The sequence below is a fragment of the Sparus aurata genome, chromosome 9, assembly GCF_900880675.1.
Source record: "Sparus aurata chromosome 9, fSpaAur1.1, whole genome shotgun sequence".
In the NCBI taxonomy this organism is placed as follows: domain Eukaryota; kingdom Metazoa; phylum Chordata; class Actinopteri; order Spariformes; family Sparidae; genus Sparus; species Sparus aurata.
The window spans coordinates 19456234-19482498 of NC_044195.1; the positions used below are offsets into that span (position 1 = coordinate 19456234).

General features: G+C 42.9%; 1 protein-coding gene across 4 annotated transcripts in view; it reads left to right on the top strand.

Moving 5' to 3' along the window:
• Window positions 1–26265, top strand: part of lrp2a (low density lipoprotein receptor-related protein 2a) — a 48254-nt gene that overhangs the window by 8005 nt on the left and 13984 nt on the right. Inside the window, exons 10-55 of one of the 4 annotated variants that reach the window (XR_003985419.1) lie at window positions 448–576; window positions 1066–1235; window positions 3498–3721; window positions 4332–4538; window positions 4662–4864; window positions 5059–5199; window positions 5448–5651; window positions 6287–6479; window positions 6894–7019; window positions 7212–7342; window positions 7559–7696; window positions 7804–8085; window positions 8236–8475; window positions 9330–9449; window positions 9846–9962; window positions 10086–10466; window positions 10810–10824; window positions 11125–11373; window positions 11979–12190; window positions 12287–12471; window positions 12582–12810; window positions 12970–13147; window positions 13272–13400; window positions 14167–14333; window positions 14769–14912; window positions 15011–15120; window positions 15621–15798; window positions 15891–16104; window positions 16208–16447; window positions 16584–16772; window positions 17673–18605; window positions 18706–18871; window positions 19547–19705; window positions 19793–20082; window positions 20160–20360; window positions 20573–20599; window positions 20698–20733; window positions 20818–21060; window positions 21153–21278; window positions 22475–22594; window positions 23153–23284; window positions 23904–24105; window positions 24194–24489; window positions 24703–25369; window positions 25748–25918; window positions 26006–26229. Coding sequence is in view for 3 of the 4 variants with exons in the window: in XM_030429583.1 (XP_030285443.1) it covers window positions 448–576; window positions 1066–1235; window positions 3498–3721; window positions 4332–4538; window positions 4662–4864; window positions 5059–5199; window positions 5448–5651; window positions 6287–6479; window positions 6894–7019; window positions 7212–7342; window positions 7559–7696; window positions 7804–8085; window positions 8236–8475; window positions 9330–9449; window positions 9846–9962; window positions 10086–10466; window positions 11125–11373; window positions 11979–12190; window positions 12287–12471; window positions 12582–12810; window positions 12970–13147; window positions 13272–13400; window positions 14167–14333; window positions 14769–14912; window positions 15011–15120; window positions 15621–15798; window positions 15891–16104; window positions 16208–16447; window positions 16584–16772; window positions 17673–18605; window positions 18706–18871; window positions 19547–19705; window positions 19793–20082; window positions 20160–20360; window positions 20573–20599; window positions 20698–20733; window positions 20818–21060; window positions 21153–21278; window positions 22475–22594; window positions 23153–23284; window positions 23904–24105; window positions 24194–24489; window positions 24703–25369; window positions 25748–25918; window positions 26006–26229 (9423 nt within the window). In the remaining variant the exon portion in view is untranslated. The remainder of the gene's footprint in view (window positions 1–447; window positions 577–1065; window positions 1236–3497; window positions 3722–4331; window positions 4539–4661; window positions 4865–5058; window positions 5200–5447; window positions 5652–6286; window positions 6480–6893; window positions 7020–7211; window positions 7343–7558; window positions 7697–7803; window positions 8086–8235; window positions 8476–9329; window positions 9450–9845; window positions 9963–10085; window positions 10467–10809; window positions 10825–11124; window positions 11374–11978; window positions 12191–12286; window positions 12472–12581; window positions 12811–12969; window positions 13148–13271; window positions 13401–14166; window positions 14334–14768; window positions 14913–15010; window positions 15121–15620; window positions 15799–15890; window positions 16105–16207; window positions 16448–16583; window positions 16773–17672; window positions 18606–18705; window positions 18872–19546; window positions 19706–19792; window positions 20083–20159; window positions 20361–20572; window positions 20600–20697; window positions 20734–20817; window positions 21061–21152; window positions 21279–22474; window positions 22595–23152; window positions 23285–23903; window positions 24106–24193; window positions 24490–24702; window positions 25370–25747; window positions 25919–26005; window positions 26230–26265) is intronic. The other 3 variants (XM_030429583.1, XM_030429584.1, XM_030429585.1) reach the window with 3 other exon arrangements.

The following is a 26265-nucleotide window of genomic DNA, read 5'->3' on the forward strand; positions in this document are numbered from 1 at the left end:
TATCCTTCATTGATTTAACATCACACATGCTCAATTATTGAGTTTCTTTCCTCATATAAACAATGTAAGGATATGTTGAAATTTTCAGTGCTTTTTATGTAACTTTGGCCAAGTAACTGAGACAAGCAGTAGCTAGTCCTGGAATTCCCTTAATAGAGATATCTTAAGACTTTAACTTTTAAACCATGAATCTGGATTCTTATTTTGGTCAGAGCCTAATCAACTTGTTTTTGTTTGGACTCAAAAGTACAGCACTCAAACTGTTTGTACTGTGTTTGTGTAGCTGAGTTTGAAAAGAATGAAAGGGAAGGATGGGAATGCTATGTTAATTTATGTCTCATTGCATCATTATATCGTCCTAAAAATGTGTTAAAATTGTAATCCGACACTGACAAACAAATCAGTGTTTAATGCTCATCTGCTGTGACTTTTGATTTAATGCTGAAGACTTTGACGACTGTTCGATGTGGGGCGTGTGTGACCAGCTGTGTGAGGACCGCATAGGCTCCCATCGCTGCAGCTGTCGAGAAGGCTATACCCTGGAGCAGCACAGATACTGCAGGGCTGACGTCTCAAGTGAGTGTCATTTCCCCTCAGTTTAAACAGATCTTCTTAACATATAGTATGCTTTGAATGTGTGACTGATCCATCCAAATGAGCCTCATTAGCATAGCCCCCTTTCCTGTTTGCCAACCACCACGGCTGCCTTACCGAGCGTCTGCGCTTCTTTCTGGTGCATTGTTGCGTACTGAATGTTGTTTTAGTTAGTCTCTTGCCTTTGTGGAACATAGAAAGAGTGTTGACTGAGAGGCCGACCTCTCTGCCTTTAGCTTTAGCGAAAAGAGTGTGTAATGATAGCGGCTAGAAAGTACTCTACCTTCAGTCAGGGATCTGATTTAATGTGTGCTACATTCTGTAACTTTCCGCCGATCTTTTAGGTTAGCAAGCATACTACAAGATTTACGTCTTTTTTTAATACAAATCATGCTCTGGTTCTTACCTGAAATTAATTAACGTCTTCATGCTGTGTTTTGTAACTAATTAGTTTTTTTGTTTCCTTTGCAGCTGGAGCCCCTTACTTGATATTTTCTAATGGCAGAGACCTACTTATAGGCGACATCCATGGCAACAACCTTCGCACTTTGGTTAATTCACAGAACAGAGGGGTTGCAGTCGGAGTGGACTTCCATTATAATCTTCATAGAATCTTCTGGACAGATACCATTCAGAATAAGGTATTCTTTAAAATCTAATTTCCTTCTTATTTGTACCTATTTACTGCATTGCGTGTCTCCATATTAAGAGTTTACAGGGAGTAGACCAGTTTCTTGTTTGAGGAAGTACTTGAGTCAGACTGGGACTGGCCAGGATGGAATTCTTCCAGTTATCCTTTAAAATATCAGCAATGTTGATACTATAATAATGGAATAGCTGTGGCTCCTTTTTCAGCTGGGTCTTAATGAAGGGAAGTAGATGTGGAATGGAATCCAAATGGCCCTAATCTTGAAACCTGTCCGATAGGCTGGTATGATGTTCACATACCAGGGTGCAATTTTTGTAACTGGATCTTGTTGGAAGTAATCATTCTGTATTTGTTTTCAGTGGCACTGTCCATCTATATGCATTCTTTGGCACGCTAGAAAGTCTTTGTTCAGGCTTATGCTTCGGCTCCTCGATGGTTTGAACTGGAGCCACTGGGCTAAATAGTGAGGACATATCTGTGACTGGGCATCGGTGTATATCAGCCATCTCTATGGGTGCATGTCAGATTAGATGGAGGGAAAGCAAAAACAGGGCATGTGAATGCAACCAGAAAGGTTAAACTACCAGGCTATTTCCACATCTTCAGTTTCTCTTTAAACAGGTCAGTTGAAAATCCTGCTCTTTAGACGTCTGGATCTTGTTTCAAAAGAAGCAGAGCTGCTAAGAGCAGTACCCCCGTAACCAGCTGCATGGTGCCAAGGTTTCCAGTCAGAGAAACTAGTGCCACGATAGTATCGGTTGAGTGGCAGGTTCAGAAACCCACTTTACAGTCTTCACAAAAGTGTAACAAGAAAAACAAATATCTTGTCTCACTGCCTGTTTCCCCCTGAAAAGTATTTCCTATTGTTAACCTCACATTCATGCACGTGGCAGCCATTGACTGCAGTACACTTCTCTTAAATCATCCTCATTCCAAAAGGGTCGGTTCACATTCTAACACATTTTGAAACAGTCGTCCCATGCCTGCATGTACAGAGAAATGTTTTTTGTTCGCTGTAATTGTTTCTCCTGTTCATACTGGCCACAAAGTGATCCCCTCTAACAGCAGTTTGAGTTATACAATGCATGGGGAACAAAATCCAAGGACAGTTCTCCACATAGAAAATTATTCCAAAGTTCAACTAGAGGTAGTACGAGGAGTCTGAGTTTAACAGATCAAGTTACTGTTTTCTAAAGTTGAAGTTCTTTTAGTGCTAAATTTGCTGTTGTGTGACTGTCCTTTTGTAGTGGCTCCATAAGATAACACTGCCTGTTGAACCATGAAGGACATTTGTACAAGAAAAAGCATCATTTTAAAAGATGCCTGCTTTTACTCAGAACAAGAACTGTGGGTTTTCTCTCTCATCACTTACATTGTAATGTCTGAAAATGATGTGCAAGCTACTATATTTGTCTGGATGTATAAACCAAAACTATTAGAATTATGTCAAAATATAGTTGTCGTGTCTTGCAGTGTAAACAAAAGTGAAAAATAATTATTGTATCCGGCCCATGACTTGGATCCGCTCCAAAATTGAATGGGTTCTTTCTTGGCAAAGGCTGCACCCTTCTACAAAGTTTAATGAAAAATTGGGCGTGTAGTTTTGCTGTAATCCTGCTGACAAATCGACAAAGAGACAAGTAAACTGAACCGAAAACATAACCTTCTTGAGGAGGTGACAATACTTTCAATGTACCAACCAAGAGTAAACCCAGTGGATTGGTTTGTGGACTACAATTTTGAAATCTCAAGTTTGACATTATGGTTGTTGTCACCATCTTGGTTATTCAGAGCCGTGAAGCATACCCTGCTTTATCATAATTTCTACTCTAAACGGGACCATAATTTACAAAATGAACATTGTGCAGTATTAAAGACTATAAAAACTTGAAACTGAGACCACAAACTCATTAGGAAACTGTTTAACAAGGTAATAAATAAAGTGAGCAGTAGGGTATTATCCTCATAAGCTTTCATGCGATCAGACTCCTTTTTAAACCAGTGGCGTTGCCCCTGCTGGCAATTAGAAAGAATGCAATTTTAAGGCAGTTCTGTGTTAACCTCACTTTCCAGATGCAGAAGCACTCAACGGTACCTACAGGCATCAGTATAATGTATTAAGATAGACAAGACAAGATAGACAAGATAAACATGAAAAAATGTAACATCCTCCTTTAATATCTTTCCTCATATCTGAAGGCACTGACCACCTAGGGGCTAATTTCTTATCAACAATGGTGTCTTTTGTGTACAGGTGTTTTCTGTGGATATGGATGGTTCCAACATGCAGGTGGTTTTAAATGTATCAGTTGACTACCCTGAGAACCTGGCGGTGGACTGGGTGAACAATAAACTGTATGTGGTGGAGGCCAGCGTCAACAGGATTGACATGGTGGACTTTGATGGAAGTAACCGGGTCACTCTCATCACTGAAAACCTCGGAAACCCTAGAGGAGTAGCCGTGGACCCCACTGTTGGGTAAGCATGTCTCCCAATTTCCATTCATTCATCTATCTACACATTCCAAAACCACACATACAGTATCTGTCGTGCTCCGTTGGCATGGAATAATAGGGGGTGTGTGTGAGATTAGCAGATTGCCCTGGGTGGATTAGTTAGGGGCAATGTAAGTGATGACCCTCATTGTAATCCAATAGTATAGTTCAAGGGGGGAGGAGAGCCAGGTGGCTGCATATAAATTGCTTATCGTAAATTAATGTATAGCTCTTTGATGAGATGAGCAGCCACCCACTTTGCCACATAATGCCATGGATGTTAGACTTAATTAACAAGAGGCAAGTCTCCTATAGTGAATACATGTAATGTTTTTTGTTAAAGATTTTTTTGTGGCATAGACACCTTTATTAGCAGTAGACAGAGAGGAAACATGGGAGAGAGAGGGGGAGGTGATATGCAGCAAAGGACCTCCGGCCGGAATCGAACCGGGGTTGGCTACGTTTTATAGCATGCGCTCTAACCACTCGACCACCTGCGCGCCGAATACATGTAATGTTAATTCCCAGAGGGACATGGCAGTCCTCATGTAATGATCCCACCAGCAGATTAAACATTTAACCTTCTTTTACAGGTATATGTTCTTCTCAGATTGGGAGGCGCTGAATGGACAACCAGGCCTGGAGCGGGCCTTCATGGATGGCACCAACCGTTATGGGATCATTGGGAGTAAACTGGGCTGGCCAGCTGGTATCACACTGGACATTGAGGCCAAGCGCATCTATTGGGTTGACAGTCGCTATGACTACATTGAAACTGCAACATACGACGGCCTTCATAGGTGAATATGTCAGGTGTTATTCCTCAACATTCGGTGACATTACATGAAAAATTATGTTGTAGAATACTGTGAAAATTTTACATCCCAACAAATCAATGTTCTGAATATTTTTGTTTTTGATAGAAAAACAGTGGTCCATGGAGGTGCTGTGGTCCCACACCCATTTGGCATCAGTCTGTTTGAGCACAATGTCTACTTCACGGACTGGACCAAGATGGCTGTGATGAAAGCCAACAAGTTCAGTGACGGCAGCCCTCAAGTTGTTTATAACACAACTCAGACTCCCCATGGAGTAGCAGTCATACATCAGCTCAAACAGCCATACGGTAAGCCCCTTCAGTTAGCTAGATCTTCCTTTAAAGAATCGTCCTTAAGGAGCTCATGTTACTCACTGTTTCTCCTTCAGTTTGGTGTTGATTTACCAACATCTTCTGCCATGCAACTTCTAGTGTTTCTAAAGGAAAATCCCTTAAATAACGTTGCCAGTTAACAGTAATTTTTCTTTCGTTTTCATCTCAAGTTTCAAACCCTTGTGGCGTAGACAGAGGTGGATGTGAGCAAATCTGTGTTCTGAGTCATCGCAGTGACAATGGAGGACTGGGTTATCGCTGCAAGTGTCGCATGGGATACGACCTTCATGCCGATGGAAAGCGTTGTTTTGGTAAGAGAAAAATTCCCATTTCAACTTTAGTGATTTGTTTCCTGATGATATCTCAATATGTTTCCCGGTTTTAAATGAAAGATTATACTCAACACCCTAAAGTGCTAAAGGTTCACCTGATCTCACCTGGTCAGCAATACACGGTGGTTTCCACTTGTTTGACCCTTTCTTTTGTGTCATGATGTTTTTGCGAAACTGAATATCTTTGGCATCTTGATTCATGTTGTTTTCTAATTTCCCATTTTCAGCTGTTAGGCAGTTTCTGCTGTTCTCCAGCCAACTGGCCGTGAGGGGGATCCCATTCAATCTTTCTTCTCAGGAAGACATCATCCTTCCCGTCACTGCAACGCCTTCCTACTTTGTTGGGGTGGATTTTAGTGCTGAAGATGATGCCATCTTCTTCTCAGACACAGTCAGGGACATAATCTATAAACAAAAAGTGGATGGAACTGGTGAGCATCTTGTTGGTTGCCCAAGCTGAACTGAATATCCTAATAAATGTACACATTGACAGCATAACAATAATATATTTAACCAAGGAAAGACATCATGTAGAGTATGAGACTATTAGCAGCTAATGTGTTTTCTGTGTTTTCTCTGTGCTTACATCCTTGGATAATTTCTTTCCGCACAGAGAGCTCTACCATGTGATTCAGCCAGGCTTATACAGGGAGTTAAGGGAGTGCCTGATGGGGCCGACTGGTACTATGGGGGAGGGACAGGACAGGAGTATGGACAGTGGAAAATGGATCATATATTCAACCTACATCTCAAACTAATGACCTAGAAAATGAGTAGGACAGTCTGATGAACACATTTTTATTTTGCAGTTTTGATATTTAGTTCAAAACTGTGGAAGATAGTTACTGATGTGATAATCCACGAGCAGTCACAACGCACACACACACACACACACACAAAAAAAAGAAACACCACTGCTCTGATCAGTGATGTTGTTTTTGGAGCTGCTCTAGTTTTTTCTGTCCAGCCTGCATGGGGAAAATGCAAGCTGACAGCCTATTTATTTAAATGTGTTCCTCTTTCATGTCTGTGTTAAACAGTAGTCTGACTGCTTTGATCTGTACAGGCAGGGAGGTGCTGGCAGCCAATCGAGTGGATGGAGTGGAGGACCTGGCTTATGACTGGATTTCAAAGAACCTCTACTGGACTGACCCGCGATACAGGAGCATATCTGTCATGAAGCTTGCTGATAAGTCCAGGAGAGCCATTGTACAGAACCTCAACAACCCCAGGGCCATCGTGGTGCATCCCCTCATCGGGTAAATTAGTTATGACCATAGGATTTGTGGCTTTGTCTACTTTTAAGAAAAGGGACATTTCTGTGAGTATGGCTGGTAACACACCTTAAGATATGCTCACCCATTCAGAAATGTCCTCAAATTAAGCCCCCACCTGATAAAATGAATCCTTATTTAGAACAAGCTGTTATTTCCAATAGCCTCAAAGTCATAAGGCCTCTGTGTCCAACAGCCGAGATTAGTTCAGCCTGAAGGGCAGTATTGTAGCGCACACTAAGAAGTTGGCTTAAACAGAAAAGCTCTATAATGTGGAAGTATCCAAATAAATTCGAAATAAAAAACGGTGTTTGTATAGTTGTCAAAGTAAGTACATTTTTGAATGAAATATAACCTTGTTATAACATGTATTGATGCTCCTTGTTTTTTTATCCTCAGGTATATTTTTTGGACCGACTGGTACCGGCCAGCAAAGATTATGAGGGCTTGGGGTGACGGGTCACATGCCCTGTCTATTGTAAACACTACACTTGGCTGGCCAAATGGCTTAGCTATTGACTGGAGGTGAGTCATTAGCTACGTGGCTAAAATAACACTACCACAGTTCACCATTTAATTTCATTACACTAAAGATTGATGTAATTTTTCGTAGTTTTAGGCATTTATAGTTACTATGTTAATGATTTTTTCTAATGGTTCTCCTGACACCACTTGTGACTTCTTTCAACTTCTTTCTATTCTTTTATCTGCACCCAGCTCAATGCGTCTGTATTGGGTGGATGCCTTCTTTGACAAAATAGAACACAGCAACTTTGATGGACAGAACAGGATTTCTTTGGAACGCATAACCCAGATCTCCCATCCATTCGGTCTCACCATTTTTGAAGGTAATATTTCCTTACATTAATAAAAAACATCCATTACAGGATCAAATATCTGAACTAAAGACTATGAAGAGGGAGTTTATTTCCCTGTCAGCAACTTCAATTGTGGTTTGTCAATCTTGCCCCTAATGATGCTCATGGCAAAAGAGCAGAAATTACCAGGAGGTGTCGACAGACAAAGTAACTGAGGTTATGGTCTGTTGCTCCTGTCCCTTGAAGGCTATGCATATTTTACTGACTGGCGCTTGGGTGGCATTGTACGTGTGCGCAAGACCGATGGTGGGGAGATGGTCATTATCAGAAGAGGAATCAGCCACATCATGCATGTGAAGTCTTTCAACTCCAACTCTCAGATTGGTCAGTAGCTTTATTCACCGCTCTTCTCACTCCACTATTCATGCGTAGCTGTGGCTCGCACCTGTCAGTCGTACTCCTTTGTAATTACCCCTCACTCTCCTTCTCAGGTTCCAACCTCTGCAACAGGCAAACAAATCCTAATGGAGACTGCAGCCACTTCTGTTTCCCAGCCCCAGACTCACGGAGGGTGTGTGGCTGTCCGTATGGCATGAAGTTGTTGCCCAACCAGCAGACGTGTGTGGACGACCCTTCCAACGAGCCCCCCACACTGCAGTGTGGAGCCAACTCCTTCTCCTGTGGCAACGGCAAATGTGTCCCAAACAGCTACAGATGCGATGGTGTTGATGATTGCCATGACAACAGTGACGAACTCAACTGTGGAATTAACAGTAATGCTTTTTTTGTGTTTGTAAATCCAGTTTATTATACTGGCCTGGTCTGACCAGACCGGAATTCCAAAAAATGATTCATCCCCCTGGCGTTTCTCAAATTCAGTTAAATATAATGATATCAAATCAAGTTCATCCTCTTTTTTTCAGACACAACTTGCTCCCACTCTGCATTTACCTGTTCCAATAAGCGCTGCGTGCCTGCAGGATGGCGCTGTGATGGGCATAATGACTGTTTTGATAACAGTGATGAGATTAACTGCCCTACACGGGTACCTGGAACGTGCCCTGCCAATCAGTTTACCTGCTCCAACCACCGCTGCATTCCACACACCTGGCGTTGTGACACTGACAATGACTGCGGAGATAGTTCAGATGAAGCAGACTGCCGTGAGTATCCCTATAAAGTCTATTAACTTAAAATTAGGATTTTCTGTGACTTGTTTTGTTAATTTAAACGTCAGATGGGCAACAGGATGACAAGCAAATATGATGAAGAAAGAACACAGTTTTTAAAGAAAATACTGGTATTGAAGGTTTGCAAACAAAACATTTCATGTCTAAAGTGTGAGTTTAAGATGATTTATGTAAATTTAATGCATTGTTTTGGTGATAGATGAACCTATGTACCTATGCAGTATATAGCAATTATAGGAACATGGAGAGACCATAGGCTTCTGGACATAACTCACTTTTACAAGTGTCATTTTTTAGATGCCTTTAAAGATGTGTTGTTTTGGGCAGGACATTTGATTGACTTCATTAACAAACTCCCTTAGTTTTCATGACTGAATACACTGAATAAACAAACTGACCTTAAAAGGACAACACAATTTCATTCGGTTTTACTTTGTTAATATTTGGCAGACCCTGCCACCTATCTAGCTTCAAACAGTGTTCTGGGGAACTTATTTTCCTCTGAGAACAGCTTGTTTTTTCAGTTATGTTTTATATAATATTTTTAGAAATATTTCTGAATTTGTTTAATTACCTTATTAATATTGTAACTTTTAAAAGAGCTCCTTTAAGTTTCAGCATCAGCCAATGAACAGGTGCACCTATGTCAGGTCCCTTGTTAGGAAAATTACTCAAAAAACTATTTATAGCTTTAAGCTAAATTTGGTAAACTGCTGACAGAAGGACTGTTTTTGTTTTAAATGAAGACTTGTATAGCATTGTACATTTTGGCCAGGAAAGGGTAGGAGATTATCTCACAGACTCATATTGTCAATTTGTGTTGACAGATCTGTTAAGCACATGCTATCCAGGACAGTTTAAGTGTCCAGACCACCGCTGCATAGACCCCAACTTTGTCTGTGATGGGGACAGGGACTGCGTGGATGGTGCGGATGAGCAGGGATGCAGTGAGTACATCACTTACATTGTATTTATAAAACTAACACAATTATTTGCTGATCAGATTTATTTGCGTCAGGTTTTTTGTGAACCTTCCTATGATTGTAAACATGCCTAAGCCCATTTCACTTTGAGATATTGTGAATTCGGACCTCTATTGCCCCTTTCTCCAAAATGAATTAACTCATTTTACAGTCATTCATACATTTGCTATGTCAAGTTTAACATGCTCAAAAAGTTATAGAGGTCAATTGAGTGCGCTGTAAAATTCAACAAGCATATACTAAGCCTCTTAGTTTATTTATCACATTAGTGGCGTTGCACAACGGTTGAGCTCGGCATGCATACAGCAACTGTAGAAAAATGGAATATAAGGTTTAACATACTCAACTGGATTTTTTCAGTCTACAACTGCACTGTGAATGAGTTCAAGTGCTCCAGTGGTCACCAGTGTATCAACTCCTATTACCGATGTGATGGAGTCTTTGATTGCAGTGATCGCTCAGATGAGCAAGCCTGTCGTAAGTATCTAAATATAGTCATATTACTTAAGTAATACTCAGTTGGATGGCAGCATATTCAGATTTTCCCTAGTTTTGGACTGTACTAACATGCTGTTTGCTGCGTTTTCTGATGTATCCCAGCTACTAGGCCTCCTGGGATGTGCCACCATGAAAGTGAGTTCCAGTGCCAATCAGATGGCAGCTGTGTCCCATCAACCTGGGAATGTGATGGCCATCCAGATTGTGAAGATGGCAGTGACGAACATCACGCCTGCCCTCCTCGCACCTGTCCCTCCTCGATGTTCCGTTGTGACAACGGGAACTGTGTGTTACGCAGCTGGATTTGCGACGGAGACAACGACTGCAGGGACATGAGCGATGAAAGAGACTGTCCCACGCCGCCTTTCAGATGTCCCAGCTGGCAGTGGCAGTGCCCCGGCCACAGTGTGTGCATCAACCTCACCACTGTGTGTGACAACACTCCTGACTGCCCCAATGGTGCTGACGAGTCTCCTCTCTGCAGTAAGTCTGATCTCTGCCTTCCTTCTCAGCCTGCAACAAGCTCTTGGTCTATCAGAAAGATTTGATTGTTTTATTACATTTCGATGTTTGCAGGCCTTCTCAAATTCAATTTTGTTTTGATATCACATGATGACAGAGGATCAAACTCTGACTTGATTTGATTTAATTTGACATTCTTCTACTACTGGTATTCTGTAAACAAGGGGGACTTCACTTCAATTGTTGGATGTTATGTGTTTGTCTTTGGTTTCTTGTGTTTAAATCATGCATGTGTGTGATTTGAGTGGCATTAACCTGAAAATGATCTGTGATTTTCCTTTCTTGCCTTTCTCACTGCTTTCAGACGAGCCTTTGCCAGGTAGGAACAAACTCTCAATCATTGGTAGAAATGCTGCAAGTAGTTTTGATTCAATTTCAACAAACAAAGCCTCTTTATAAATTATTCTGATATTTATAGATTAGTTATTTGAAAAATGTGTGTAGCTCTGGCTCAAAATAGCACTTCTAAAGACACTAACTGAAGTAGTTAGTGCTTTGTTGGCCTTTAATTATCTTTAGAGGATGTATAATAATTGCATACATTTTTTAAATTTTGTATCTGTGTTGTGTGAAATTTCATTTCCTTAGTCTGATTTCCATTTCCCTGCTTTCCTCTCAGATCAGGAGAGCTGTTCGGACAACAACGCTGGCTGCACCCACGGTTGTATCCAAGGGCCGTTTGGGGCCCAGTGCACATGCCCTGTGGGTTATCAACTGAGCAATGACTCCAAAACATGTGAGGATGTAGATGAGTGTAATCCCCCCGGACTATGTAGCCAGCACTGCTTTAATGAGAGAGGCTCTTTCCGCTGCCACTGCCAGGACGGTTACACTCTTGAAGCAGACCAGCGTACCTGCAAGGCCTCAGGTGAGGAGGGATATAATTTAAAACTTTTGTGCATGGAACATACTGCTCCCCTGGTAGTTGCAAATAACAACCTTTAAATTCATTGCGCAGCATTATAGGAAATTATCAGTCCCACAGTAATTTGGTTGTCATGATGATTGACCTTTACTGCACATATCTCAGTTTTTTCCCCAGTGTGCTGTCAGGAATGGGCTAATGATAACAGGGGAGCTCGGCTCCCAGACTGCGAGACTGACACACAGTCTTTCTTCTCCCTTGTCTCTTTTTGCTGCTCTGATTTCTTTAGATAAGACAAATAACATATATGTCACTCATTGGCCATCAATGGTGTAATTAGGACATAATCAACCAACAAAGGGCTGTTTATGGGGAGCGTGCCTGACATGAGCTCCTCTTCCACACAGATAACCCCGCTGAAAGGCCTTGCAATACAATAGGTCATTATTTGGACAAAAGTGCATTCCCCAAGGATGGCCATTTGAGTAGGGTCCATTTAACAGACCTGTGGTAGAGTTTTGGTAGACATGCAAAAGCTGATAAGTGCTCCTATTAGCATGAGAATGGATGTGAAAAATAGGTAACAGAGAGTTGATGTCTGTTTACAGATTCCCGTCAGGCGTTCTTGCTGGTGGCTAGTCGAAATCAGATTGTGCAAGATGACATAACCGCTCAGCCCAACGTGGTTCGCTCGCTGGTCCGAGACGGACGCAACATTGTGGCCCTAGATTTTGACTCGGTCACTGACCGTGTGTACTGGTCCGACACAAGCCAGGACAGAATCTGGAGTGCAAACAAAAACGGCAGCGACAGAACTGTGGTGAGTGTTTCGTTTTGTCACCACAGACTGTGCACTAAAACTTTGTTTTTATACATGTATTTTCATTTTCACCAAGAATGAGTCTCTTTTTGACAGATATTTGACAGTGGAGTGACTGTAACAGAGAGCCTTGCTGTGGACTGGGTTGGCAGGAACCTTTACTGGACTGACTATGTCTTAGAGACTATTGAAGTGTCTAAACTGGATGGCACTCACCGCACTGTATTGGTCAGTGAAAATGTCACCAACCCTCGAGGCCTGGTGCTGGACCCAAGGGAGAGGTCAGTGACTAACAGAGGAACATGTTTGTTGTAAATCTGTGTGTGTCGGGGAATGATGCGCATATCATGGTCTCTGCTTCTCAGTGTTAAACAAGACATTTGTTTTGCAGTGCTCACCTGATGTTCTGGACCGACTGGGGTAGGAACCCCCACATTGAGAGGGCCAGCATGGATGGGAAATTGAGGACTGTGATCATAAGCAACAAGCTATACTGGCCAAATGGCCTAACCATAGACTATCCAAACAATTTGTTGTACTTTGCTGACGCCTACTTGGATTTCATTGATTACTGCGATTATAACGGAAACAACAGGAAACAAGTTCTGGCCAGTGACCTGGTGAGTGTATGAGGCTAAAGACTTTATTCTGATGATAAGTTTTCTGAATGATCTGTAGACATTTTATTCATCTCAAAGTGAACAGAGCACATTCAGTTTCCTTTTGGATAGTATGTGTAAGACATACGTTTTTTTCCTTTTGCTACTCTCTATGAAAAGGTACTGCAACATCCCCACGCAATTACCATTTTTGAGGATTTTGTGTATTGGACCGACAGATACATCAACCGTGTGATGCGAGCCCATAAGTGGCATGGGGAGAACCAGACAGTGATGCTGTTCAACCTCCCTCAGCCCATGGGTCTGGCGGCAGTACACCCAGCCAGGCAGCCAGCAGGTATGAACAAGAGAAACTACATTAATGCGTATCCATTGTTTCTGTAAATACATTTAGAAATAAAGAACCTATGAAGATTACTCTGTTGACTCTTGGTTTGCATGTGTGGGCTGACAATTTCTAGGTGAAAACCACTGCTTGAGGAGTCCCTGCACTCATATCTGCCTGCTTTCTGCTGTGGGACCGAGGTACTTCTCATGTGCCTGCCCCTCAGGCTGGACACTGGCAGCAGACCAGATCACCTGCACCAGAGGTATGCTTCCTGCCAAATGGAGGAAAACACTCATCGCTCAGTTTGATGAAAAAGGAAGTCAGGTCAGATGCAGCTGATAAGTTGATGCACTCAGGTTTTCATCTTAGAGCAAGGAGTAACCTGGTATTGTAGAAATTATGTTTTTTGCAGGTTTAATTTGCATCCTCGACGTTGATAAGATGATAAATCTTCGAAAACACTGACCTCGTGTGTTATAATTTGATCCAGGTGCTTGTCAGCAGTCTCCTATTTAGATTCTCGTGTAAACTTCTATTTCAGTTATAAATATTAAGAATCATATAAGCGTGTCTTTCAAGGTCTCAGGAAGACAAGGAACCATTAATTCAGAGTCCAAGGAGTCCCCCTTAGGTCAGCAGCTTAACTCATCTCAGGTTTCAGCCCATTCAAGCCAAACAGAACACAGTCTCCCCCTGAGGCCACTGATTATCCAAGAATGAAAATGCCCCACAACCATTCATCGATTCTAATCTTTGATGACAAAGCAAATCAGATTATGGAAACAACTTTCACCAGTCAATCCTCTTTTTAGATAAAGGCCTGTTAGCTCAGGATCCCTATTTCCCTATTTTGCAACAGGTATGGTACACTAACAACAACTTTAAGTTTTGGATTATCATGGAGCTAAATCCTCATCCAGGAATTGTGCTTTCCCAGAGTTAGATTTGTAACATGCAGCAGTTTATAAATGTATTCCTAGTCACTGTTTATTGACTGCTTTTGCATTATTGTTTTTTTTTTTTTTTAGTTGAGGATCCTTTCCTGGTGGTTGTGAGAGACAGCATCATCTATGGCATTTCATTGAATCCAGAAGAGAAGAGTAATGATGCTATGGTCCCTGTTGCTGGGCTTCAGAATGGCTATGATGTTGACTTTGATGACAATGAACAGACTATCTACTGGGTGGAGCACCCGGTAAGTTACTGTCCAAAGACACTAAGTGTCCTATTATAGTAAAAAGGTAACCTGTGCTGTCTAATAATGCAGTGCTACAAGGTTTAGTATATTTTTAATATTTCACAAATACTTATTGTGCCCAGTATGTGACCCTGACCCAAGGAACCCACTGGTCGTACTATGAATAACTACTGGAGCAATCTCTGACTTTACTTTGAGATTAATAAAGTTCTATCTTATCTTTTCTTATCTTATAAAAGACACACTGTATATACAACATACTGTAGCTGTACATGTCACACTTCAGTTCAGAACTTATTCTCCGAGGGTTAACAATAAAAATACACAACAAAAACTCAATGAAACCATGCAGGGAAAACACAATAAATGATTAACTCTACACATCCAAATTCAGCAGTGGTTAAGATGAATCTGCCATCCTCTTTCCTTCAGGGTGAGATCCACAGGGTGAAGTCAGATGGTACTAACAGGACAGAGTTTGCCCCTGCAGCCATTCTTGGCTCCCCTGTTGGCCTGGCCTTGGACTGGATAACAGAGAACCTGTACTACACCAATCCAGCTACACAGTCTATTGAGGTAAGTTAATTTTTTTTGTGATTGCATTTGTAATAGGAAATCAAAAAATGAACGTGAATACTCACAAATTTCACTTGTTGGTGTTCGTGCTCGGCCAGGTTTTGAAGCTGAAAGGTGAGATACAGTACAGGAAAACTCTAATCACAAATAACGGCTCTCCAACTGGCGCGGGAAATCCTGTTGGCATCGCAGTGGACCCAGCACGTGGGTAAGCCCCATTTAACACAGTCCTGGCACGGCCACTCATCCCCACAGCTACTGAGCTCTAACTGCCTCCTCATCGCCATCTGCTCTGCCTCTAGAGAGAACTCAACCAGTATTACTGAAAACTACACTGCACATTCAAACTCAGCGAGTGCAATAAAGATACAAGAAAGATGTTTCTAAGCCATCCCTTGTTACTGTAATATGTAAACTGTCATTTTGGGTGATATGGCTATTTATAATTTTAGCTCAGGTCTGACCTGGTCTTCTGTGGGTTCAGAGAAATCCTCAAACTTCATGAAAACCCTTTTTTCTTATTCACCGAGTGCAAGGCTGGCATTTTGTATCCCTAAAAAAAGTTTATATTTCTCACCCAACAGCGACAATTTTTATCGTATTTGTTTGATTATTAAAGGTATGTAAAGCATTTAAAAAGCAACAAGCATAGAGGTCCATGACTCAATTCTTAATAACACTAACCTCCTGTCTGTATTGTCTTCTTAGCAAACTGTACTGGACAGACCAGGGAACAGAGAGCGGCATCCCTGCCAAGGTGGCATCTGCAGACATGGATGGCTTAAACCCTGTCACCTTGTTCACCAACAACCTGGATCACATTGAGTTCCTCACTGTGGACATCCGCGAGAACAAGCTGTACTGGGCTGTCACAAGCACTGGCGTGGTGGGTCTTCACGGATCACTATTTGTTCACTCATTAAGGTCAAAAAGAACATGCAGCCTCTAACTTACTGTCTGGCATTTGAATGTTGACAGATTGAGCGTGGCGATCCAGATGGGAGTGACCGTATCACCATTGTGTCAGGACTGTCTCACCCCTGGGGTGTGGCTGTCCATGATGACTACCTCTACTTCACTGACCGCAACTTTGAGGTCATAGAGCGCGTGAACAAGTTGACTGGCGCTGATAAGGTTGTGCTGCGGGACAATGTTTCTGGGCTCAGAGTCCTGAAAGTGCATTATCGAGAGAGTGAGTATCACAGAGAGACATGTCATTCATTCACTGTTGTCTATTTTTCGGCTTGTTGTTTTTGCTTTCTGTTGGTCACACTGTCTTCTCTTTACGAATCCAGCCTCTGCAGGTACATCCAACGGCTGCACCAACAATATGGGCGCGTGCGAGCAGCTCTGCCTGCCTCGGCCGCAGGGTCTGTTCACCTGTGCATGTGCTACAGGTTTTAAGCTTAACAGTGACAACAGGACCTGCGCTCCCTACCAGTCCTATGTCATCATCTCCACTCTGTCTGCTATCAAAGGCTTCAGTTTGGAAGGGGCCGATCACTCTGAGGCCATGGTGCCTGTGGCTGGTAGAGGTTAGGGATTCTTATATATTATCTACTACTGTATGAAGCATAGGATCTATTTATTTGACAAAAATATCAAATGTTCATGGCAATTGTGTTTGAAGAAACAAATATGGCCACTAACAGCTAGCTTATCCTCCTGCAGGCCGTAATGCTTTACACATTGATGTACACATGGCTTCTGGCTTCATCTACTGGTGCGACTTCAGCAGCACTGTGGCCATTCAGAACGGGGTCAGACGGATCAAGCCAGATGGCTCAGGATTACGTAGTATAGTAACATCTGGAATAGGTCGCAACGGGATACGAGGCATCGCTGTTGACTGGGCTGCAGGTATGCTGTTGTCTAAGCTCACAAATATTTTTTAATTTTGTTTTGCTTAACCACATACTGTAAGTAGTGTGCGATTAACTCACTGCAGTAAAGTAAACTGTTTTTTTGGGATCTTTTTATCTTTTTAATCTATTATCAATCTATTCAGTTTCCTCCTTGTTGCATTTATAATCTCCACATTTTTATCTATATGAAATACTCCCATAAGATTTGCATAACATGTCAGATGCAGGTAAAAGAGGATTTCAGTCACCTGATTTGTAGTTGTTGGTCCTGAAATTGATGCTTAAAAGATCCAGCATTACATCATCAAAGCATCTTAAAGGTGCAATATGTAAGAATTGGCCTCCTCTTAAATTCCTTCAGATAGGGGGCAACAAATCTCGCTGGAATTCTGGACGAGGAGCACAAGCTACTTCACGTATTGAAAATGCTTCCAAGTGCATCTATCCTGTAGAATATGATATAAACATGGTTAAATCATTTCCATCTGTTTCTTGATAACCTAAGTCAGAAAAAGAGAGACTCTGAAATGCCAACCTGCTTTATGACACAGACCTCAGACAGGTGACTACCTGGTAGAGTCAAGGACTGGTAGTGTTAAGAAGCTTTATGATAGTGCCAGACTCACAGTACAGGTACCTCAGTCCCAAACAGGTGACAGGGAGATGATTTCCTTAGCAGGTTTTGGAAAAACAGAGACAGCTGCTGGCAGGCAAATTTGGTAGCTTGTTACTCATTTATTGTTGCATCAGTTTAACTGAAGTATGAAATCTTGTCATAATGTCAGCCAGTAAAAATATTACTTTAATTGTGACATGTCATAGTTTGTGATTGATGGCCTTATGGCCTGATGACGTACAAATATACAGTATCTTACTAACTAGGTTCTTTTTTTAGGGAATCTGTATTTCACCAATGCCTTCCTCACTGAGACGTATGTGGAGGTGCTACGCTTGAACACCACTTTCCGCAGGGTGCTGCTGAAGACCCGGGTGGACATGCCACGCCACATCGTGGTGGACCCCAGAAACAGATACTTGTTCTGGGCTGATTATGGTCAGAACCCCAAAATTGAGCGAGCACTCTTGGACGGAACCAACCGCACTGTTTTAGTGTCATCAGGGATTATTACTCCACGAGGTCTTGCTCTGGACTGGCAAACTGGCTATGTCTACTGGGTGGATGACTCCCTGGATATGATCGCCCGTGTCAACCCTCAAGGGGGTGAGACGGAGATTGTCAGGTACGGCAGTCGCTACCCGACTCCTTATGGAATCACAGTGTTTGAGAGTAGTATCATTTGGGTGGACAGAAATCTTAAGAAGGTGTTCCAAGCAAGCAAGGAACCCGGCAGCACAGAGCAGCCCGCTGTCATTAGAGACAACGTCAACATGCTCAGAGACGTCTCCATCTTCGACCAACGTACCCAGCCTATTACTGCCCAGGAGCTTAACTACAACCCCTGTGTAGAGGCTAACGGAGGCTGTGCTCACTTCTGCTTCGCTCTCCCAGGGTCTGGCACGGGTGGTCAGAACAAAAAATGCAGCTGCGCTTTTGGGAACCTTGCAGCAGATAATGAGAACTGTGTAGTGTCAAGGGATGATTATCTCATCTACACGACTGAGAGCACTGTACGCAGCCTGCGCCTCGACCCTGACGACCATGCATTGCCCTTCCCTGTGGTCAATGTGCCACGTACCTCCGTGGCACTCGATTTTGACCTCACAGACAGGAGGATCTACTTCACACAGAGCTCAGGCGCAGGATCAAGCAAGATCAGCTACATCAGCCTGTCGTCTCCCACGTCAGTTCCTGTAGTGGTGGCTTCAGGTTGGTGTTACACCTCCACTACCACATATTACTTACGTTTTTGTTTGTTGTGGTTTTTTTTTAATATGGCTGATGTTTATTTATTTGTTGTCTTTTAAAGATCTATGGGCTCCTGATGGCATTGCTTATGACTGGATAAACAGGAGAATTTACTACAGTGACTATGTCAACCAAAGCATCAGCTCCATGTCTGTGGACGGCTCTCAAAGGACTGTTATTGCCCATGTGTCAAGGCCAAGGGCCATCATGTTGGATCCCTGCAGGGGGTAAGACTAAAACACAAAGCCATTTACACTATTCCATCCAAATTCATTTAAGTTGTGGTGTTGTTTTCACTAGCCATATGCATCATGCCATTATTGTCTCTTTACGGTTTAACAAGGTTTTTGTCTCCTTGATGAAGCCTTGATGCCAAAGTACATCAGAGTTTGTCTTAAAGGTCTAACATGACCATGCCGTTACAATAAAAGCATTTTGTTTGTTCAGAAGAGTGTGCCTTGGCATTTTCTTGTGATTTTAAGGTCTACTTGTAACGCCACCCAAGGAGAACCTCTAACAAGCTGAATTTGAGTCCAGGAAGTGCCCTCAGCCATACGTTTTTCATTTTTGAATCGAGGTTTAGACTGATACTAAATCTCCTGGGGCCATTTAGTAATGTGTTTTGTAGGATGCAATTTTTACTACTAGATACATGCCCTTTTCAAATCTAGACAATGTGTTAGTAAACACACACTTTACATATTATTTGATTAGTATCTAGCCCCTATTCTCAAGCTTCAGAAAGCTTATCAGGGTGTGCCATTTCACATAGAGTATCTTAAGTATGTTTTATTCTAGTTTACTTGTATTTGAACTACATTGTAAAGAAACTAAATCAGACACCTTCTTTTGTTCATGACATTAATCTGAGATTTAATGATGAATCCCTCCTCGTTCCATAGATACATGTATTGGACAGACTGGGGAACCCATGCAAAGATCGAACGTGCTACCTTAGGTGGAAACTTCAGAACAGAGATTGTGAACAGCAGTCTGGTGTGGCCCAATGGATTGACCCTGGACTATGAAGAAGAAAGACTCTACTGGGCAGATGCCAGCTTGTAAGATCGGAAATTGTCCACTGTGGAAATATGTTCTCAATTTTGTCTATTACATCAACTATTATCATTATTTTCTTCTGCCATCAGACAGAAGATTGAGCGATCCTCTCTCACGGGCTCCAATCGGGAGGTCATCGTCAGCACAGCCATCTACCCCTTTGCTATGACCATGTTTGGCGAGTTCATCTATTGGACTGACTGGAACACGCGCAGCATCTATCGAGCCAACAAGCAAGATGGCTCTGACCAGAGGGCCATGATCCAGAACCTTCCTACTCGGCCGATGGATGTCCACGTTCTGGCTGGCAGGAAGCAGCAGCAGTGTGACAGTCCCTGTCAGCAATTTAATGGAGGCTGTAGCCATATCTGTACACCAGGTACAAGTAGTTTCATACTTGTTTTTCTGCGTGATATTCTTTTAGTGTAGTAATTGAAAGCTATTTGATCTTGATAGGACCCAACGGAGCTGAGTGTCAGTGTCCATCAGAGGGCCGCTGGTACCTGGCTGACAACAAGCACTGTATACAGGATAATGGCACTCGCTGCCAGCCCGGCCAATTTACATGCATGAATGGCCGCTGTATTCGCGCCCAGTGGAAATGTGACAACGACAACGACTGTGGAGATGGCAGTGATGAGTTGGAGAGAGTCTGTGGTAGGCAGTTTTTAAAAGAGCTTGAATTGATTTTTTTCCTAATTCACATTTCTTTGTCATTTTGTGTTTTAATGAATTATTAAAGTCTGATTTTTTATTATTAATCATAATAAACTTTTCTGCATGAGGGAATCAAAACTCACCTTTCTTCTCTTTACCTTCACTAACACTAACAAATTCTGTATTTTCGCCTTCACAAATTTCTTTCTCAGGACCTAAACCTGACCTCAACTATGTCGGTGTGTATGCTTGCACCTCATGATTAAACTTCCACTAACAGTTTTAAAACAAATCAACACTAACAAATGAAACAATGTGCTTATATCTCTGCATGCAGTCCCACAGTTGCTGTCATCCTTTATTGCCATGTCAGGTAAAATTAGCATATCATCCCCTTTGTCCTGATCTCACTCTCTATTGGGTAAAGCTCTGACCTGTTCTTGATTCTGATTGGCAGCCTTCCACACCTGTGAGCCCACTGTGTTCACTTGTGGCAATGGCCGTTGTGTGCCCTACCACTACCGCTGTGACCACTATGACGACTGCGGAGACAACAGTGACGAGGTGGGCTGTCTGTTCAGACCATGTGACCCCAACACAGAGTTCACCTGCAACAACGGCCGCTGCATTGCCAAGGACTATGTTTGCAATGGCATCAACAACTGCTACGACAACGGCACAAGTGATGAACAAGACTGCCGTGAGTATCCACAAACATCAAACAGAAGTAAATGTTTAAATCAAAGTGGCTTTTACTCATAGTAAGAATTTTCAAACCCATGATTACCTCAGCGGAGAGAACCTGCCAGCCAGAGCACACAAAGTGTCAGTCTACCAACATCTGCATCCCACGCTCTTACCTGTGTGACGGAGACAACGACTGTGGGGATATGAGCGATGAGAGCCCTACACACTGTGGTGAGTCCAGCAGCATGTAAAAGCAATGTTGCTGTTTCACTTGCTAAATAATATTTTCTTTCCTTAAATTATTTATACAACTTATTTCATGTTATTAAAACTTGAAAGAGCTGTATTCACATCAGACATTTTAACAGGTTCCTGCAGAAAAGACCTGGTTGATATTTTTTCATTCATTCATTAGACCTTTTTTTATACAAGAGAAATCATTGCAGGGATATGCTAACAAAGAAAGTTTGCTGATAAAGAGCCATTAAAAATGTTCAGATTATAGAAGATATTTTGCAAGATAAATTAAAATAGATTAGATAATTAGAATATAAAATAAAACAAAGTTGTACCAAACTATTCCATGTAGATGTCTGAAGGTTTATAATTTATATTATACGATGGTCTATTGGTTTTAAGGAGGTACTATATTGTGTTCCACCGGTCAGAGGCACTAAAGTCAGCCAGGGCTGGCTCTAGCCATTTTGGTGCCCTAGGGGAGATTAAGATTTAAGACTGGACCAAAAAGAGAGCAGGGAAGTAGCTGATAGGCTGGCTAGCGAAGGTGATGCAGTGCAGGTGTGGAGGGAAAGCAGACTATGGAGGAGCAGAGGAACACAGGAGGGAAACAGAACACTAGAAACAAAACAAAGGCCACGACAAAAACCCAGAAAGACATAACACACAGAAGTAACCATGACATTGATAGACAGAAATAAATTATCCCAATATTGTTGTATGGTTGAGACCACTCAAAATGGGGTTAATTATTGTTTGCTTGTGTTGCCTGACTGTAATTTTTCAAATCCATCACAAATGCAATTGGTGTTTTTTGAATATCACAGATAAAAGTGCACTTGGTTGCGCATAAGGAGTGATTTTTTACAGTGTCCCATAAGTTGAAAGAAATGGCATCGATGATACAGTTCCTCACAGGCACCAAAAGAGGATCCCTTACTAACTAACTAACCCACTAACTAACTAAAAAAAGCAACTTTTTAAGTTTGGATATAATTATTATAAATACAGCTTGTTTTCTGTCTTTGGATTTAATCCACAAGAAGAATTTGAACCTACCTAAAGATATGAGAAAGTGGATATGAGCCACAAGCCACAAACAGATCAGTATATATTCCGGCCCCTCATCAGCATGATAAGATTCCCACCACCATGTCCTTCAAACAATTTCATGCCTTTCTTCTTCATAGCTGCATCCACATGTTCCCAGACTGAGTTCCGTTGCTCCAGCGGACGCTGCATCCCCGCCCACTGGTACTGTGATGGAGGGGCTGACTGCGCCGATGGCTCTGATGAACCCCTCTCCTGCAGTGAGTGTCGCTCAACTCTCTCACCCCCAAACCAGGCCTGTTGGCTTTGTGTGTGTGCCCTCGCCCCATTATCAGCTGATCGGTTATTGTGTGTCTGTGTCTGTCCGCCACTCTGCATCTGTGTGCTGCTGCTGTGAGAGAGTGCGGTGAGTGATGTAGCAGAGAGTGTGAGTCAGTGGTGTATTGCTTTGTTGACGATGTGGTCAGTCAGACCTCCTATTGTGTGCTGCATTCCTCGGTGGTGACGCCCCTCAGTGTCCTCTGACAAACAGCACCTCCCCCTCCCTTTGTCCACCAGGGGTTACAGAGCCTCACTTTGGCTTTTGTTTAGATAGCTCACCATGCATGGGAATGTGGAGTTGCCATGACTATTTTGAAAGCGTTGCCAGTGTTGCCTTGCCTATAAGTTGCAAAGCAGCGGGGGAAGTACCTGAGATAATTGGCAATTCATTAAAAGTAAAAAAAAAAGTAAATAATTCATATTGTTTATAAATTATTTGGCAGAAGATATTAACTCCCAGTATCTACAGTTTAATGTTATATGATTTGTCTCTGCAGCCACACTGGTCAGGACCTGCAACACAGATCAGTTTCGCTGTGATGATGGCAGGTGCATTGCCTCGTCCTGGATCTGTGATGGGGACAATGACTGTGGCGACATGAGTGATGAAGACCAGAGGCATAATTGTGGTAGGCATCCTTATACTTCCTCTCTTTCCTCATCTTCTTGCTCTTTGTCCTCCGCTTCATCCTCGTCTGCGTCCTCCATCTTCTTCATCTCTTCCCCTTGCAGTGCATCCTCTTGTTTTCCCCATCAGTTCTCCACCAAGCCCCCTCCTGCTTCCCTCATCCTCTCGTTATTCAGGATGCTGATGGATTAGGGTACACACCACTGGGGGAGTGCTGTGTGGGAGACACTGGCAGTCAGTGCCCGGCATCTTAGTCTCCTGTAGAAGGTCTCCATTCCAAGGAGCTGACATTCCTGATTTCTCCTGCCTCACTCGTTACTTTGTGCATGTCTCTTTCTCTGGCTTCCTGGCTCAGGGTGGATCAGGACTCCTATGTCTCACCAATGTGTGCTCCAACAATAAGATGCCTGAAGCTAAAGACTTCGACACTGCCTGAGCCTCTGTAGGAGACTCACTTCAAAAACAATCGCATTAGGTGGATAAAGAATTTGAAGTCACGGCTGCATGTTTTGAAACACAGTCTGGGATATTTGGATTGCTAAAAATGCAGGTTGATGTCGGGTCATCCCCATCATTATTTCACTTCTTGTAAATTCCCCTGCATTATTTCTTTCTTTCAGCCAATCGCACATGTACGAGCGCAGAGTTCACCTGTGCGAACAACCAACCACCTCAGCGGAAATGCATCCCACGTGATTGGGTGTGTGATGGAGATGCAGACTGTGCAGACGCATTAGATGAACATCAAAACTGCACACGTAGATCCTGTGGCGTTAATGAGTTCTCATGTAGCAATGGCCTCTGCATACGCAGTGCCTACAGGTTAGAACTTTTAACTAAAATATCATACATTTTCATCTGCAATCAGTCTTTCTGGCAAGGTGAGTTCATCTTTGTCTTCTAAAATCAGGTGCGATCGACGTAACGACTGCGGGGACAGCAGTGACGAGCAGGGCTGCACCTACCAGGTGTGCCAGCAACACCAGTTCACCTGCCAGAATGGCCGCTGCGTGTCCCATGACTTTGTCTGCGATGGCGACAATGACTGTGGGGACGAGTCCGATGAGCTGGAGCACATGTGCCGCACGCCAGCACCTACCTGCCCCCCTGGAGAGTTCAGATGTGACAATGGACACTGTATCCCCCTGAGCCAGGTGTGCGACAGGAACGATGACTGCTCTGACAACAGTGACGAGAAAGGCTGCGGTGAGTATGAGACAAAAAAGGAATAAGGAATAAATAAATAGTTGAATGAAGAACACTAATAATACTGTGTTTTCTCTCCATGATTACAGTGGTCTGACAGTGATAATAACATTTGTTTTTATATAGTGCCTTTCAAGAGACCTTTTGAGGATGCTTGAAGGGTAAAACTTTATGCTGGTGGATTTAATAACTTTGCTGCCTCTTTGACTCTAGGTGTCAATGAATGCACAGACCCATCCATCCATCACTGTGACCACAACTGCACCGACACGCCTACCAGCTTCATCTGCACCTGTCGTCCCGGCTACCGCCTCATGTCTGACAGCAAAACGTGTGACGACATTAACGAGTGTGCCGAGACGCCGAGCGTGTGCAGCCAGGTCTGCGAGAACACCATCGGCTCCTACATGTGCAAGTGCGCCCCGGGATTCCTCCGAGAGCCGGACGGCCACAGCTGCCGCCAGAACAGCAACATCACACCCTACCTCATCTTCAGCAACCGCTATTACCTGAGGAACCTGTCTATAGATGGGCAGGCCTACTCTCTGATCCTGCAGGGCCTGACCAGTGTGGTGGCCTTGGACTTCGACCGCGTAGAAAAGCGTCTTTACTGGATTGATGTGAGCCGCAGAGTGATTGAGAGAATGTCTTTTAATGGCAGCAACAGAGAGGTGGTGGTCAATGGAGTCCTACACGGGGAGGGCCTTGCAGTTGACTGGATAGCCAGGAAACTGTACTGGGTGGACAGCTTCCAGGATTGTCTCAAAGTGTCTGAGCTGGATGGTCGGTTTGTGAGGAAGCTGGCTGAACATTGTGTCGATGCAAATAACACCTACTGCTTTGAAAATCCAAGAGCCATTGTGCTGCATCCCAAATATGGGTGAGTTGGAGGAAAGGAGGAATTAAGTCTTATGATAGAGTCTGATTGTTATATCAGCATGGCTGATTATTGACTTGGTTTCTATTATGCCCTATATCGGCTTATCAAAACATATTGGTATGTGTGCATATGATGGTGGGTGATAGAAAAGAACATTCAGGAAATGATCATCAGATATGCATTTTTGATTAATTAGGTACTTTTTGAAATAGCTTCATCAAAACTGACAGTTCAATTGTATGTAAGCTAATGCAGGATGCAGAGGGTTTTTCTAATTGAAGTTTTGTAAACAAATATCTAAATACAGCATCAGACTTTCTCTTCACCATGCTGAAACAAAGGTCATTTTCTAAAGTCATTTTCTTGGCTCCCTGATAGATTTGTGTACTGGACAGACTGGGGAGACAAAGCCTTCATAGGCCGTGTTGGAATGGATGGAACCAACAAAGTCGCTATCATCACCACCAAGATCGAGTGGCCCAATGGCATCACCATCGACTACACTAACGACAAGCTCTACTGGTCTGACGCTCATCTCAGTTACATCGAGTAAGTTTGATTCGTCAGGAGGTGATCCCACTGTTCTTGTCTACAGTGTAGCAGCGAGACTTTAAAATCTTTGATTCTTTTTTTTAGATACGCAGACTTGGATGGTCAGCACAGACACACAGTGTATGATGGAAATTTGCCTCACCCGTTTGCCCTCACTGTGTTCGAGGACACTGTGTACTGGACTGACTGGAACACACGCACAGTGGAGAAAGGCAACAAATACGACGGCTCTGGTCGTGAGATGCTGGTCAACACCACACACAGACCATTTGACATCCATGTATGTCATCCTTACAGGCAGCCTATTGGTGAGTTGGAATCTACTGATCAGAGATTTTTTTTCT